Source organism: Vulpes lagopus, chromosome X, assembly GCF_018345385.1.
Source record: "Vulpes lagopus strain Blue_001 chromosome X, ASM1834538v1, whole genome shotgun sequence".
NCBI lineage: Eukaryota > Metazoa > Chordata > Mammalia > Carnivora > Canidae > Vulpes > Vulpes lagopus.
In genome coordinates this window covers 36,222,329-36,235,303 of record NC_054848.1, presented here as the reverse complement: position 1 = coordinate 36,235,303, position 12,975 = coordinate 36,222,329, and the positions used below count along the sequence as shown (strand labels likewise).

Genomic DNA, 12,975 nt, shown 5'->3' with positions numbered 1-12,975 from the left:
AAAAGATTAAAAAAAAGAATGGCTGTTTCTTTTGCTTATCAGATGTGAATTCTTTCACTGCTCCTCTCCTTCTGAGCTAGGGCAGCAAGCATGAATGATATGGCCAAAGCATTTTTTTTTTCCTGTCAGGAATAAAACCTTTCTAGCTGTCATAACTCTTCCTACTGATATCAATTCAGTTTCAATTTGGGGGCAGTCAGAGGAAGGTCTCTAGCATTAGACTGCAGGATTGATATGCTTAGCAAATTACCAGTCCAGTGTCCTTCTGTGCTGCCTTTGCGGTCTGCCAAGCTAGATTTCCATTCAGCTTGTCTTCCCACATTTGTTCCTAACAGCCCCCACCCTGCAGACTGCAAGGCCAGGGACAGGCTGGGAGAGCCCTTACCAAATAAAGGAGTTTGACATCTTCCTCTTCCACCTAGGAAGTAGAAGCTGTTCCAGGTTGAGTAGTCTATCCGGAAGTTGGCTTATCTGGTCTTAATGATTGTCTTCCCAATTAGTAGCTTGAAAGCCACCTTAATGAGAGTGTGTATATGGAAAGGATTAAAGGGAAAACATTTGTCTGCCTGCTTTCTGTAGTTAAGATATAATCTCGTTAGCAAATAAGCCAAAGCTTGGGGCTTCTGAAATTATGTTTAATTCTAACTCACCCATTAAAAACATTGTTTTTCTCAAATTAGTGGTTGCCAGAGCGCAAGGGAGCAAGGGAATGGGCAAAATAGGTGAAGGGGGTTAAGAGATACAAACTTCCAGTTATAAGATGAAGGAGTCATAGAGATAAAAAGTACAGGATAGGGAATATAGCCAGTAATATTGTAGTAACATTGTATGGTCACAAATGGTGGCTACACCTACCGGAATGAGCATTGAGTAATGTATAGAATTGTTGAATCACTATGCTGTGCACCCGAAACTAATATAACATATAACATGACATGTCAACTATAATAATAAAAAAATTTTGAGCACAGTTTTTCTGAAATCCACACTTTAGAGTAATTTAGAAAGTAGTATTTCATAAAAAATACTCACCATAACATTAAACAGGCAGTTTGTCAACAACACACAAAAAAAATTCAACATAATTCACAGTTAACCTGTTCAGGAAAGTATCTATGATGTGAAGATAAACATGGTGATAATAAGCTCAGTACAGAGAATTAAAATGGGAGTTTTCTATCAGAATGGCTAACTTAAAGAGAAATTGCATACCTCTTTTCCTGCCTTTTTTAAATGTAGGAAACTCTACTTTGATAATATTTTTTATCTTTTAATTAAAGCCGTGGCAAAATAAAGTGATATTTTTAATAATGATTTTAAACTCCTAACTGCGGTGAGATTAATACTGGATCACTCATGTAAAATGAAAACAATGATTGGACACCTCTGTTTACAACCTGTACTTAGGGAACTAGAGTTCCCAGGTCTGCTTTTGCATCTGCAAATTAATCTGCTAGAAATCAGATTGCTGCTATAAAAGAATAGATATACACTGTAAACATTTGCAGCCAGCATGCATTTTCTTCAAACTTTTTTTCTGAACATTTTCTTCTCTCAGTTAACTATGGAACTTAAAAAGAGGGGCAGAGGGAATATTTACTGTTTGTTTTCTATTCTTTTTTAATGAAATTTATGCAGATGTGCTGGAAAAACCTCTAGTGACATTGAACAAATGGCTCTTGGGGAATCTGTACAGTGTATTGTTTCTACATTTTTAATTCAGGAACAAAACATGGTATGAGACTAAAGGCTTGGAAGTGCTATGTGAACTTACTTTAAACTTCTTTCTGAGCACCAAATAAATTACCACGAGGAGAATAAATGAGTCTTTAAGCAGTCTCTAATGAAGTAACAGGTTACCCTTAACGTTTATTCAACTTCAGTTTCATTTAACTCTGTTTGTTTGCTTCTTATCTGAGTAGAGAACGCAAGTACCGTGGGTGTAGAAATTGAAAGCAGACTACAGCTCAAAAGGCACTTATGATCTTTTTGGGAAAAAACACATTTAAAAAATTTTTTTAATTAGATTGTACATAGCACAGAGTGTAGCCCCCATCATTTATCTTCCTGACAAGATTATGTGAAACAAAGAAATGACTGAGAAATGCTTATGGTTTAAGTATTTATTTAGATATTGGAGAAAAATGAGGTGACTTATCTGTGCACTTCAGTTTTTTCATTAGCAGATTGGCATCCTTTATGGTCATGATGATTGAAATACATGCAAAGTATATAAGCAGAGTGCCTGGCACATAGCACATGCTTAGTGAATGACAGCTACTCAGAATAGTAACATCATCTGATTTAATAATAGTACCTATGAATTACATATTTTTTCATTCTACAAATGACGACATTAACACTTTAAGAAGGTAATAATTTAGGATTGTCTGGCTGAATAAGAGGTTCAGCTAGGATTGAACCCAGGGAATCTAACTCCAGAGACCAGTCTTTCAACAACAAGACTATTATGCTGCCCTTATTATTCCTTCATCTATTTTCAGAAAAAGTAATTGAACATATCTATATGCCAGGTACCATTTGTCGTTAATCACGTTACTTATATTAAATACAGAGGGAAATTTACAAGATGTGATGCAGATAGGCATATGATGACATTTGCTCTTTATTTTGACCAAGCCTAACCTGAATATTTAAGTATATTTATAAAAACACTGGTTTAATAAATACTGGAATGAATGAATATTGCTTCTCACAATAACATGAACAGATGATACAAGATAATACGTTTATAAAACCTTGGATTTTTACATTCTGTTAGTCACACATCTAGATAAGACTTAAGCGAGATAATTCTGATTCACTTTTTTTCTTTTACTCATTTTTAAAGTTACCAATAAAACACTAGCCATAGATAGGCCCTTATATTGCAACTACTAGAAAGCAGAAAAGTCCTAAGCCATTTGCTGCTTTATCCTACAGTCATGACATGTTGTGTTCTAAATAAAAGCATACACAGTTGAGTTTAAAGAGAAAATAGTCTGTTGCTTTCATATGCAGTGAGATCCTTTTATATGCTTGACTTTTGCCTCTGAGAGTCTCTGCCAACCCAACTTGCAGTATTAGTAGAGCTGTGAAGTAAATTTTATGATTATTTATAAAACCAAAGAAATTTTCTTAGTGCCTGCTATCAAGCAAGCTGTGACCTGTTAATCACATAGTTCTGTATCCCTAATAGCCCTATAAACACTTTTCTATTTTGGTGGTGTCTTCTACTCAGAAGTCATCCATAGGGTTGTATATGTGGGGAATCAGATTTTGTAAAGAGATTATATAGTGTCTTTTTGAACGTTTTATCTAAAAACAGAAATATAATGGGATCTGTGCTACTTCTGGCTGATGCAAGACAGGTGAGGATGTTTTTTATTTCTATTAAATAATTCAGTTGCTGACAGTTCTCTCTTTGGTGTAGAACATAAAAAATGGGTTTAAAAATGCTATATGGAAGGAAGCAAACTACTAGTAGAACCTGGATGACCAGAAGATGCCTTTTCACAGAACTGTAAGTCAGATCTTTTTCCATAATGGATGTATAGGTCCTTATTTTTCTCAGATGGCTGACAAAAGAGTAGTATGATGTTAGTACAACTAAAAATGAAAATCCGATAAGTGTGGTTCCAATGAGGCCTGCAGTCTGTGAGATCACGGCACCTAGTTCTGTCTGCCGATTATAGCACACATTCTCGTCTCCATCTGTAGCCTCTACAATTGAGTAGTATATGATAACTGGAATAATTATGCCTAGTACAACCCCCCATATATAAACACACAGTTTTCTAGCAAAATTGGGCTGGCGAAATTTTTTCAGTAAATGACCATAAAATACTTTCTCATAGCACGAAGTGGTCTCTTGTACTGAATCCTTTTTCATTAAGGTAGCATAGCGGCTTATGGCAATCCAACTCAAAATTAAGAGGCTGACAAACATACTTGCATGCATGGATAGAGTTCCCAAAAAATTGACCACCGTGCATTGTGCAGATCGATATTCCCATTGAAAACCTTTGAGGAAATAGATACCCATGAAAGGCATGGCACTGCACACAAGTAAGTTTGCAGTCACAAGATGTGCTAGGTAGATGTGCGTTGATGTTTTCTTGGCTATTTTTGTTAAAAATACCCACTGAGAGAGAGAATTTCCAAAGAGACCAACGATGCAAAGGAAGGTATAAATGATTGGTAAAGCCATGGAAGAGATTCTGGATGGTTGAATACACGTTGAGTTGTTACTCATTTATATCAGATTTTCTTGAATTTTGTCTCAGGAGCTAGAATAGAATTGCAGATGCTTAATATTAAAATTATAGATGGTATTTAAACTGAATAGTTTCTGAAAAGCATTGGATGAAATAAAATGTAAATGTATTGGATGGTAAGGGAGAGTATAGATACTTTCTTACCTTTTCTATCACGGTTGTCCAGTGGAAGTAAAAGCAAGAGTTGATTGTAGATAGAACCTTTCTCTAAAAAACAAAATTTGATATAAATAGTTAAATACCTGAGATTTATCACTTTGATTGGTTTTTGCCTAGAAGGGTAATTAAAATATTTTAAGGCACATGCAAGCAATACATACTGACCAAAGGAAAGTGTTGCCCAAGTATTTTGTGACCACCTTAATAGAAAACTGATTTTTATTTTTTTTGAAAACTGATTTTTAATTATCACCTTAATTGTACACAAACTGTACATAAATACTTTTCAAAATGGTGTCTTTTTGTGATAAAGTCAAAGCACCTCTCTATAATCTAATACTATTAGAATCATCTCATTTCATTTTTCAGAAGTAAACTTAACTCTACACAAACAAATACTCAGATAAGATCCTGAATCGAACAAAAGGCAAGTATAGTAACCAAGAATAGACACCAAAATCCCAAGGTCTTTACCAAAAGACATCAGTAATTTCTTATTTCATGTATTCAATGCTAAACTACCATACTGCAATTTTTTTTTTAAGTTTACTTCAAAATTCCATCTCAAAACCATAGTTACTGTGCTTGGTGGTTAGAGTGCCCTCATGTGTCTTTGTGTATAATTTAGTACCTGGGTTTTTCAGAGAATATGATTTTTTTTATTAGAGTTCCAGAGAATATTTTTTAAAAGCTATTTTAGTCATAGCAGAAATGCAGGCATGGTTTTGCTTTTTTATGTCTTATTTTTATTTGTTGTAGTAATCTCTACATCCAACACAGAGCTCTTGAATTTAGGACCCCGAGATCAAGTGTCACATACTCTTCCAACAGAGTCAACCAAGCCACCCCTATGTCTTATTTTTAAATTAAATGTCCTTTTAATTTAAATGTCTTTCTTTTTAAAAAACAAAAAATCTTTCTTGCATCAAATGGTATACAAACTCTTTTTCATTATTTTGTTCATTGCTTATTTCTTTCAGGTAGGAATAACAAGTTTTTGGATTCTGGTCAAGTAAGAATCATGAGCTCTATTCAGAATGTGCCACATTTCTCTGTGTTTATCACCATAGCTTTCTAGATAACCACATTCTCTTTTATAAAAATCTAGAGTGGGGATTCTCTAAATCTTTTTTTAATCACATTCTGTCTTTTGATAAACAAAAACGTATTTCTACGCATCTGCCTTCTGAGATGCCATATGCTGCCTTCTTGTATGCCCCCAGCCCCTCAGAGCTCTTTCACCACTCTACCCCTCTTCATAGTCACCGTTTTAAGTTTTGCATCTTGGATTACAGAAATAGGGTTTTTTCCAAATACACTGTTAAAACTTTTTAATAATTTTTTAAACCAAGCAATCCCCACACAAGGACTTGAAAACTAGAGGGCTGTACAGTGTCTCTACACTCAAATATGGAGATTGTTAATTGATGTCTACCAGTGTCAATCATTTTATTTCTTTGCAGTTTTTACTTAGAAAACCATCCAAATGCTTCAGAGCAAGTTTGTATCTGAATCCAGTGCAGCCTAGCAAATTGGAATTTGGTTGCAGTTAGTATACTATCATTTGTAAATATATAAAGCCTAATCTGAAACTTGAGTGATTTAAAAAACAGTCAGATAGTGAAATAAGCCAGTTAATTTCCTAAGAAAAATTTATTTGTTCTGAGTAAATTTTTATATAAGAAATGGAGCTTTCTTTTTGGTGATATTAAAGAAAAATAGCACCCCTGCCTTGTGTAAATAATGCACTATATATTAAAATCTGAAAAGGTAATAGTGCTTCTATATTTACAAATCGTATTCTCCTCATTTCAAACTAGCCCACCTCACACAGCATCTGCTATCTCCTATTACTGTCGCCTCACTTTGCTATTTCACACTAGCAAATACTTCCAAACAGAAAGGAGGGGAAAAGACTCTGATGATCAGTTTTCAAAATTTAAATATTTTAGTCCTGTTAGAGTTTTTATAGAATTAACTTTTAAGCTAAAAGTAAGTGATCACTCTTACCTGCTCAAGTAGTTTACACCAATCAAGGCTCTGTTGCTCAGGGCAGGACTGATAAATTTCAGACTTCAGATTCTCTGGTCACCCAGTATCCTTCGATTCTAGTCAGTGTGACTAGATTCTTGCATGACACCAACTATGGGGGGGGGGGGGAATTAACCAGACTATTGAAGAAATTGAACACTTATGGTAAATGTAGCAACTACCTCTCAGAAAACCTCATTTCTCTATTTCTGTGGTGGGCGGAAGTTGGTGGACAATATATATATTGTACTTCCTTATGATTATTACATGAACCAGCTCTACCTCAAGTAGCTTAATATCAGCATGCTGGGCTGAAGTTAAGTTTGAAGGTGTAGTCCCCATAGCTAGTCTTATACATCACAGTGGTAGAGGGAACCACTTCAGAGTCCCACCAAGAAAATACTGATATAAACCGGTCTGTAAAATCACTTGTGGATGGTGTATTTGCAATTTGTCTTTATCAAGAATAAAGGGAAACAAAGCCCAAAGTTTTCTTACCAGTAGCAGCTTAGTAGAGTCAAATATCCTAGAGCTGGAATAGAACCTCATGATCATCTATGGGTACAAGCCCTTCATTTTAAGAATGAAGAAGTAAGACCCAGAGCAGCACAGAGACTGCACCCAAGGCTTTGGGTCCCAACTTGGTTACCAAGTGAATGAACCCATTCTACTTGCAACTGCCCTGTGAGCCCCTCATTCAGGTTCAGAGTAGTGTACATTGTTTGGAGCATTTCATAATGGATTTGGGGAATCCCAGAAAATGCTGGAATCTGAAGGCCAAATGTTCCTCAAATTTATGTTATGATATAAACAATCCAGTTTTAGAGATAGGATTGTTTAATGAGTCTATGACCTAGTAACAAAATGAAAGCTCAGTGTACAGCTGAGATGCCAGACTTGCATCACATATTACCCTTCCTTGTGTAGTGAAACCACCAACTACCAGGAGGGAGTCTGAGAATGGGAACAGAAATCTAATTTTATCAAACATGAGCATTTCAGTTATCAGTAAATCTGCACTTAAACTCAATCGAAGTACCTTGCCATTTCTCATAACCCCCAATGTGTATCTTATTTCATGTTGATTGCACATATCCTCCCTGATGTTTGCTAATTGCTCTAAAACAAAAGTGAGAACTACCTGAGTGGATTTTGTTCTGCTGCTGTTCATCTTTGTAATGCTTGCCATCATTTCATTGAGAACAGTGACTCACCCAGGGTTATACAACCATTGACTGCAGAGTAATTTGACCATTCTGGAATTCCTATCTCTTTTTACTTCAACAATTTTTCATGTCCCAGGAAGGAATTACTTAGAACAACAACAACCAAAAGAAAAAAAAAACAGTTTGAATTAATTTAGAGAGAACGGAAATGAGATGCTGTTTATAAGTGATTCAGAGATAATTTTAGCATTATCACTTTGAGGCTTAAGCACCTTTAGTCCAAAAAAAAGGAGAGAGAATGCCTTTGTTCTCCACTACCTTTCCTCCATTGTCCCCAGACTCAGGAAGTAATACCATCACTTCTTCATTCAAGCCCAAAACCTAAGAATTATCCTTGATTCCTCGCTTTACTTCATATCTCACATCCAGTCAATTCCTACAGCTTCTCCCGCTACCACTACCACCAGTAGTAGCCACATTTAACCAAAGCTTATGTGCCAGGCATCCTGCTAGGTGTTTTGCGTGTCGTCTTTAATCATCACAATACCCTGTGAAATAAGAAGTACAAAATATATTCAGTTTAAAGGTGAGGAAAACAACTGCAGAGAGATCATCTAAGTTGCCTAAGATCATGCAGCCATCTGTCCTCACAACATGGTTAGTGGCTTACGCGCGCACACACACACAGCAAATGATTCAAGAAAACAAGACCATGGGATGCCTGGGTGGCTTAGGGGTTGAGCGGCTGCCTTTGGTTCAGGGCATGATCCCGGATTCCCCAGATCAAGTCCCACATCGGGCTCCTTGCATGGAGCCTGCTTCTCTTCCCTCTGCCTATGTCTCTGCCTCTCTTTCTATGTCTCTCATGAATAAATAAATAAATAAAATCTTTAAAAAAAAACAAGACCATAGCTGCAATATCTTTTTTTTAATCTAGCCTCTGAAGTCAACATTGTCACTTCTGCAGTATTATCTTAGTCACACAGAGGCAGCAGTGATTCCTTATGAAGAGGGTAAATAAATAGCAGTTAATAGCAGGGGTGATGAGCATTGGGACTCATCTTGGAAACTGGCTACCATAGGATGTCAGTCAACCATGGGACCAAGGAAGAGTGAAAAGTACTTCTTAAAGTGATTGTCAGGCAACTGGTCATTTATTGAGCAAGAGTGCCTGGGTGGGTGTACATTTTATCATATCTTCCTCTCTCTTGATTTTCAGTGCTCTATATTAAACAGTACAGTTCACTTAAAGAATATTTATTAGAGTTCCTACTATGTTTCTTGTAGTGCGTGGAAGTCACATAAGTGAAGTATATCAGCCACAAGCTAATACAGGGTCTCTAGAAATTCAAGAGCAATTCCACCAGCAAGCCAAAAATTCAGATTAATAATGTAATGTGTGATATGTCGCAGACTTCAGATGCTCTACAAAATAAAGGAGAAAATATTGAATCATAATGGTTCTGGAAGGCCAACATAACTAGAAGGAAAGAGAACACATGCTAAGCTATAATTCTGTGCTTGGTAGGGACCGAGCAGAACATTTTACATATAAGAACCCTAACAGTGGGTGGTAGAGGTCCCATTTTACACGTAAGGAAATTGAGTTTCAAAGAGGTTAAATAGCATGCCCAAGGTGACACAACTAGTAAATTAACTTGAAAGCACATGTATTGTTTTTTCAATCTCATACTCTGCCTTTGAAAGCAGAAATTATTGGTCTTTCTTAGGGATCAGTTAATTGTACCTGGTGGTACTTACAGCAGGAAAACTGGGGTCAAATTTTAAATACTTTTAACTTTGTTCAAACAGGATTTCCTGTCTTGGGCTCTAAGGTAGCAGAATTGACTATGGAAAGAATCAAATCTGATCTTCTAATCTTTGAAAACTTTGGACTTCAGGCTAAGTTGTATCCCATCAATAGCAGTATAAATTATTCTTGATTGAGGCAATTTTTGAATTTCTTAACTGAAATATAAGGAATTTTCTAATTTATATTTTTCTTTTTTTTTAAGATTTTATTTATTCATGAGAGACACACAGAGAGAGAGAGAGAGAGAGGCAGAGGGAGAATGAGAAGCAGGCTCCATGCAGGGAGCCTGATGTGGAACTCAATCCCGGGACTCCAGGATCAGGCCCTGAGCCCAAGGCAGATGCTCAACCACTGAGCCACCCAGGCGTCCCTAATTTATATTTTTCTAACAAATACTACAATTGGTAGAAAAGTATAAATGTCAGAACATACAGAATTCACCAAAATATAACTTGTCAGATGGAAATTTCAAAGATTACAAGTCCTTTGTAAAAGTGGCCCCTTGGGCTTTTCTCACTCAGGACATCAGTAGTTCTCTTTGGTTTCTCATTCATCTTTCCCATCCAGGCCCTCTTCAGAGTCCTGCTTCTGTTAGTCAAGTGCAAATGCTCTTGTCCAACACTTCTAATTACTGCCTACATCATCTGCCAAATACTGATCTCCTGGGTGTTCTGCTCTGAGCATTATGATTTACTTGTCAAGGTGTTAGAGTAATTCCTGAGAATATAAGCCCTGCCTCATGCTAAGTTTCCTGCTCTCAAAATATTTGTGTGTCAAATGAATGTTTCACTTTGTCCCCAGAATGCATTTGGAGTCGTTCGGTAAGAATGGTTCAGAAGGCAGGCGTGTGGTAATTTATTTTGACAGTCTTTGGTGAGCTGTATACAGGAAGAATGTGTGAGACTTTTCCTGACTCCTGTGGATTATAGGGGTCAGGATTAGGGTCCCTTATCAATTTCTGTCAGAGCCAGAACCCAGAGGACACAAGACACCTCACTCATACCTGAAACTTAATGCTTCAACTAGACAGTTATTATAGGCTGGTGTTAGGCTGGTGTCTAGTCTGAACTGGCTGCAGTTAGCCTTTTTGAGTACTCTTTTTGACCAGTCAGGAGTTCAGGGCATCGGGAGGCCGGTGTGCAGAAAGAGAACATTAGTCTGTGTTAGAACATCACATTCAGAAGATAAGTGATTCTCCAAAAGGGGGGCAGTGGAAGCCTTTTATCCAGTTCGGTGCATACCCGAGGCAGTGGTTACCTTTAGGAAGAGTGAAACACAGACCTCTTACTCAAAGCTGTGGTTTGTTCAAGCCTCTCTGAGCCCCCTGCTCCCTTCAGGAAGTGGTGTCTGGCCACAGCCCCATCTCCATTGCACTGCTCACAGGTCCTTGCTGCTCCTCCAAGCAGCTGTACTCATGGCCGTCCCACCCTTAATCAGGGTTTCCAGAACTTCTATTTTGAAGAGCTGATTTCTCAGCAAATCGTGGGGGTATCTCCCTCAAGAACTATTTTTAAAACAGCAGAAATTACAGTCCAGGGTTTGAAAGCTTAGCATCGGGCAGAAAAGTGATTAGCTTTGTAAGAAAGGTCCAATGACAAAATGTAAAGGGACCCAGTCATCAAAGTCTCTTTATACTTCACCTCTAGCTTTTGTCTTTTCATACAGGTTTGCATGTATGGGATAGACATGGTCTTCTAGAATTGCACTCCACAGAAACACTAGCAGTCTTGGTGGTGTAAGACTGGAATGACCTCAGGTGGCAGAGGGAAGTAGCTGGGAACTTAGGTTCAGGGAAGGGAAAAAACTTCAGCGTTGGATTACGTGAGGTAAATATGTTTTTGAGGGCAAATTTTGAATTTCAACATTTTTGAGTCACTAAGTTTAATACATCTCCTGCTTCAGAACCTACTGTTCTTTTTTTTTTTTTTTTTAATTTTTGGACCCCGCCCCACATGGCCGGTTCTTTTTTTTTTTTAAGTTTCTTTGAAAAGCTAAAAGTAAGGGTGCCTAGGTGGCTCAGTGGTTGAGCTCCTGCCTTCAGCTCAGGTCATGATCCTGGGGTCCTAGGATCCAGTCCCAAGTCAGGCTCTGCACTTACTTAGCCCAGGGTCTACTTAAGATTCTCCCTTGCCCTCTCCCCCCTCTTGCTCGTGCTCCCCCTCTCTTTTTCTCTCAAATAAATAAAGGGGCACCTGGGTAGCTCAGTGGTTGAGCATCTGCCTTTGACTCAGGTCATGATCCTGGAGTCCCAGGATTGACTCCCACATCAGGTCCCCCAGAGGGAGCCTGCTTCTGCCTATGCCTCTGCCTCTCTCTCTTTGTCTCTCATGAATAAATAAATAAAATCATTTTTTTAAAAAAGCCAAAAGTTGATAGAAAATTTTCTGAAAATGAAACATTTGATGATAGAATTCTAAAGATAATTTAGGTGATCCTGTTGCCCCAGGTACAAAAGACATCCCTATACCACTGCCCTGGGAAACAGCACCTCGGATTGCAGTGAGAGTTTGGGAACTGAGAAGGTGTCCTACATCAGTTCCCCAGAACTCTCACCACTGTCCCTTTCTTCCCAAGACCAAGCTTTCCTGGCCAGTTTATTACCAGTCATTTCTGGATTTCTAGATACAAGTATCTTGAGGTTACATCCCCTGCTCCGTGTCTTCTCCTGTCCTTATTTAAGGGGCAAAAAGAGATATGTGAAGGGAAGGCAAGGGGCAGTTGGGTACCTGAGGCCTTGCCTCCTGTCCTGAGTATCTGGGTTCATTTTCTCTTACTAAGAGCCCCAAGTATTGAAGTACCAAGCTTTCCTGAGAACCAGTTTTAGGAAACTTATAATAATAAATGGCAACCACTGAAGTGCTTTATATATATGTATTTGATCCATGTTTTAAATATCTCTGAGATGCAGGTACTCTTCTAACTTCCATTTTCTAGCTGAGGAGATGGAGGCCCACAAAAGAGAAATAACTTGCCAACAGTAATAGAACTGCTAGAGCATTGATCTTAGATTTGGATCCAGGCAGTGTGACTTCAGAGCTGCCATCAGAATCTGATTTATTGTGTTGGGTAAGGTGACCAAGTATCCCCAGTGACCAAAAACATATCTTACTTATATACCTTTTGGCAGTCTTCAATCTGGAAACGTATTAGCTGCTGCCAACTCCTTGTTGTAGATGTTCCTTTTCCCCTCTGTAAATGATAAGTAGTCAGAGGCTCATATTTTGAGACTCTGTGAATGTACTGTTTCCCTTTCACTCCATTGATTTTAACATTCATTGATGATCCTTGCCTAAATCAGTTCTTACATTGATGGACACATCTTGGTAGTATTTTTGATGGATGCAGATATATGAGATTTAAAGCCATCACTTGAAGGCATCACTCTAAATAAGTCTTGGTGTTGAGATAATTCTCAAATTGTGCTGTCTGTAGCCTAACTTCTAATACTATGTTTTCTCTTCTTCCCTGTCCTCCATCAAAAACCAGCCTCAAGTGTATTGTTTTAATAAACTGACAAATAAAACATTGA

General features: G+C 37.7%; 2 protein-coding genes across 9 annotated transcripts in view; one reads left to right on the top strand and one right to left on the bottom strand.

The window, feature by feature from the left end:
- Positions 1–12,975, top strand: part of CASK (calcium/calmodulin dependent serine protein kinase) — a 345,585-nt gene that overhangs the window by 175,861 nt on the left and 156,749 nt on the right. The window lies entirely within an intron of this gene.
- GPR82 (G protein-coupled receptor 82) lies at positions 1,199–7,387 on the bottom strand. Its single transcript, XM_041740874.1, has 3 exons — positions 6,447–7,387; positions 4,422–4,484; positions 1,199–4,289 (listed from the first exon to the last, which is right to left on the bottom strand). The coding sequence occupies exon 3, from the start codon at positions 4,253–4,255 to the stop codon at positions 3,245–3,247; it is 1,011 nt and encodes a 336-aa protein (XP_041596808.1). The 5' UTR covers positions 4,256–4,289; positions 4,422–4,484; positions 6,447–7,387; the 3' UTR covers positions 1,199–3,244.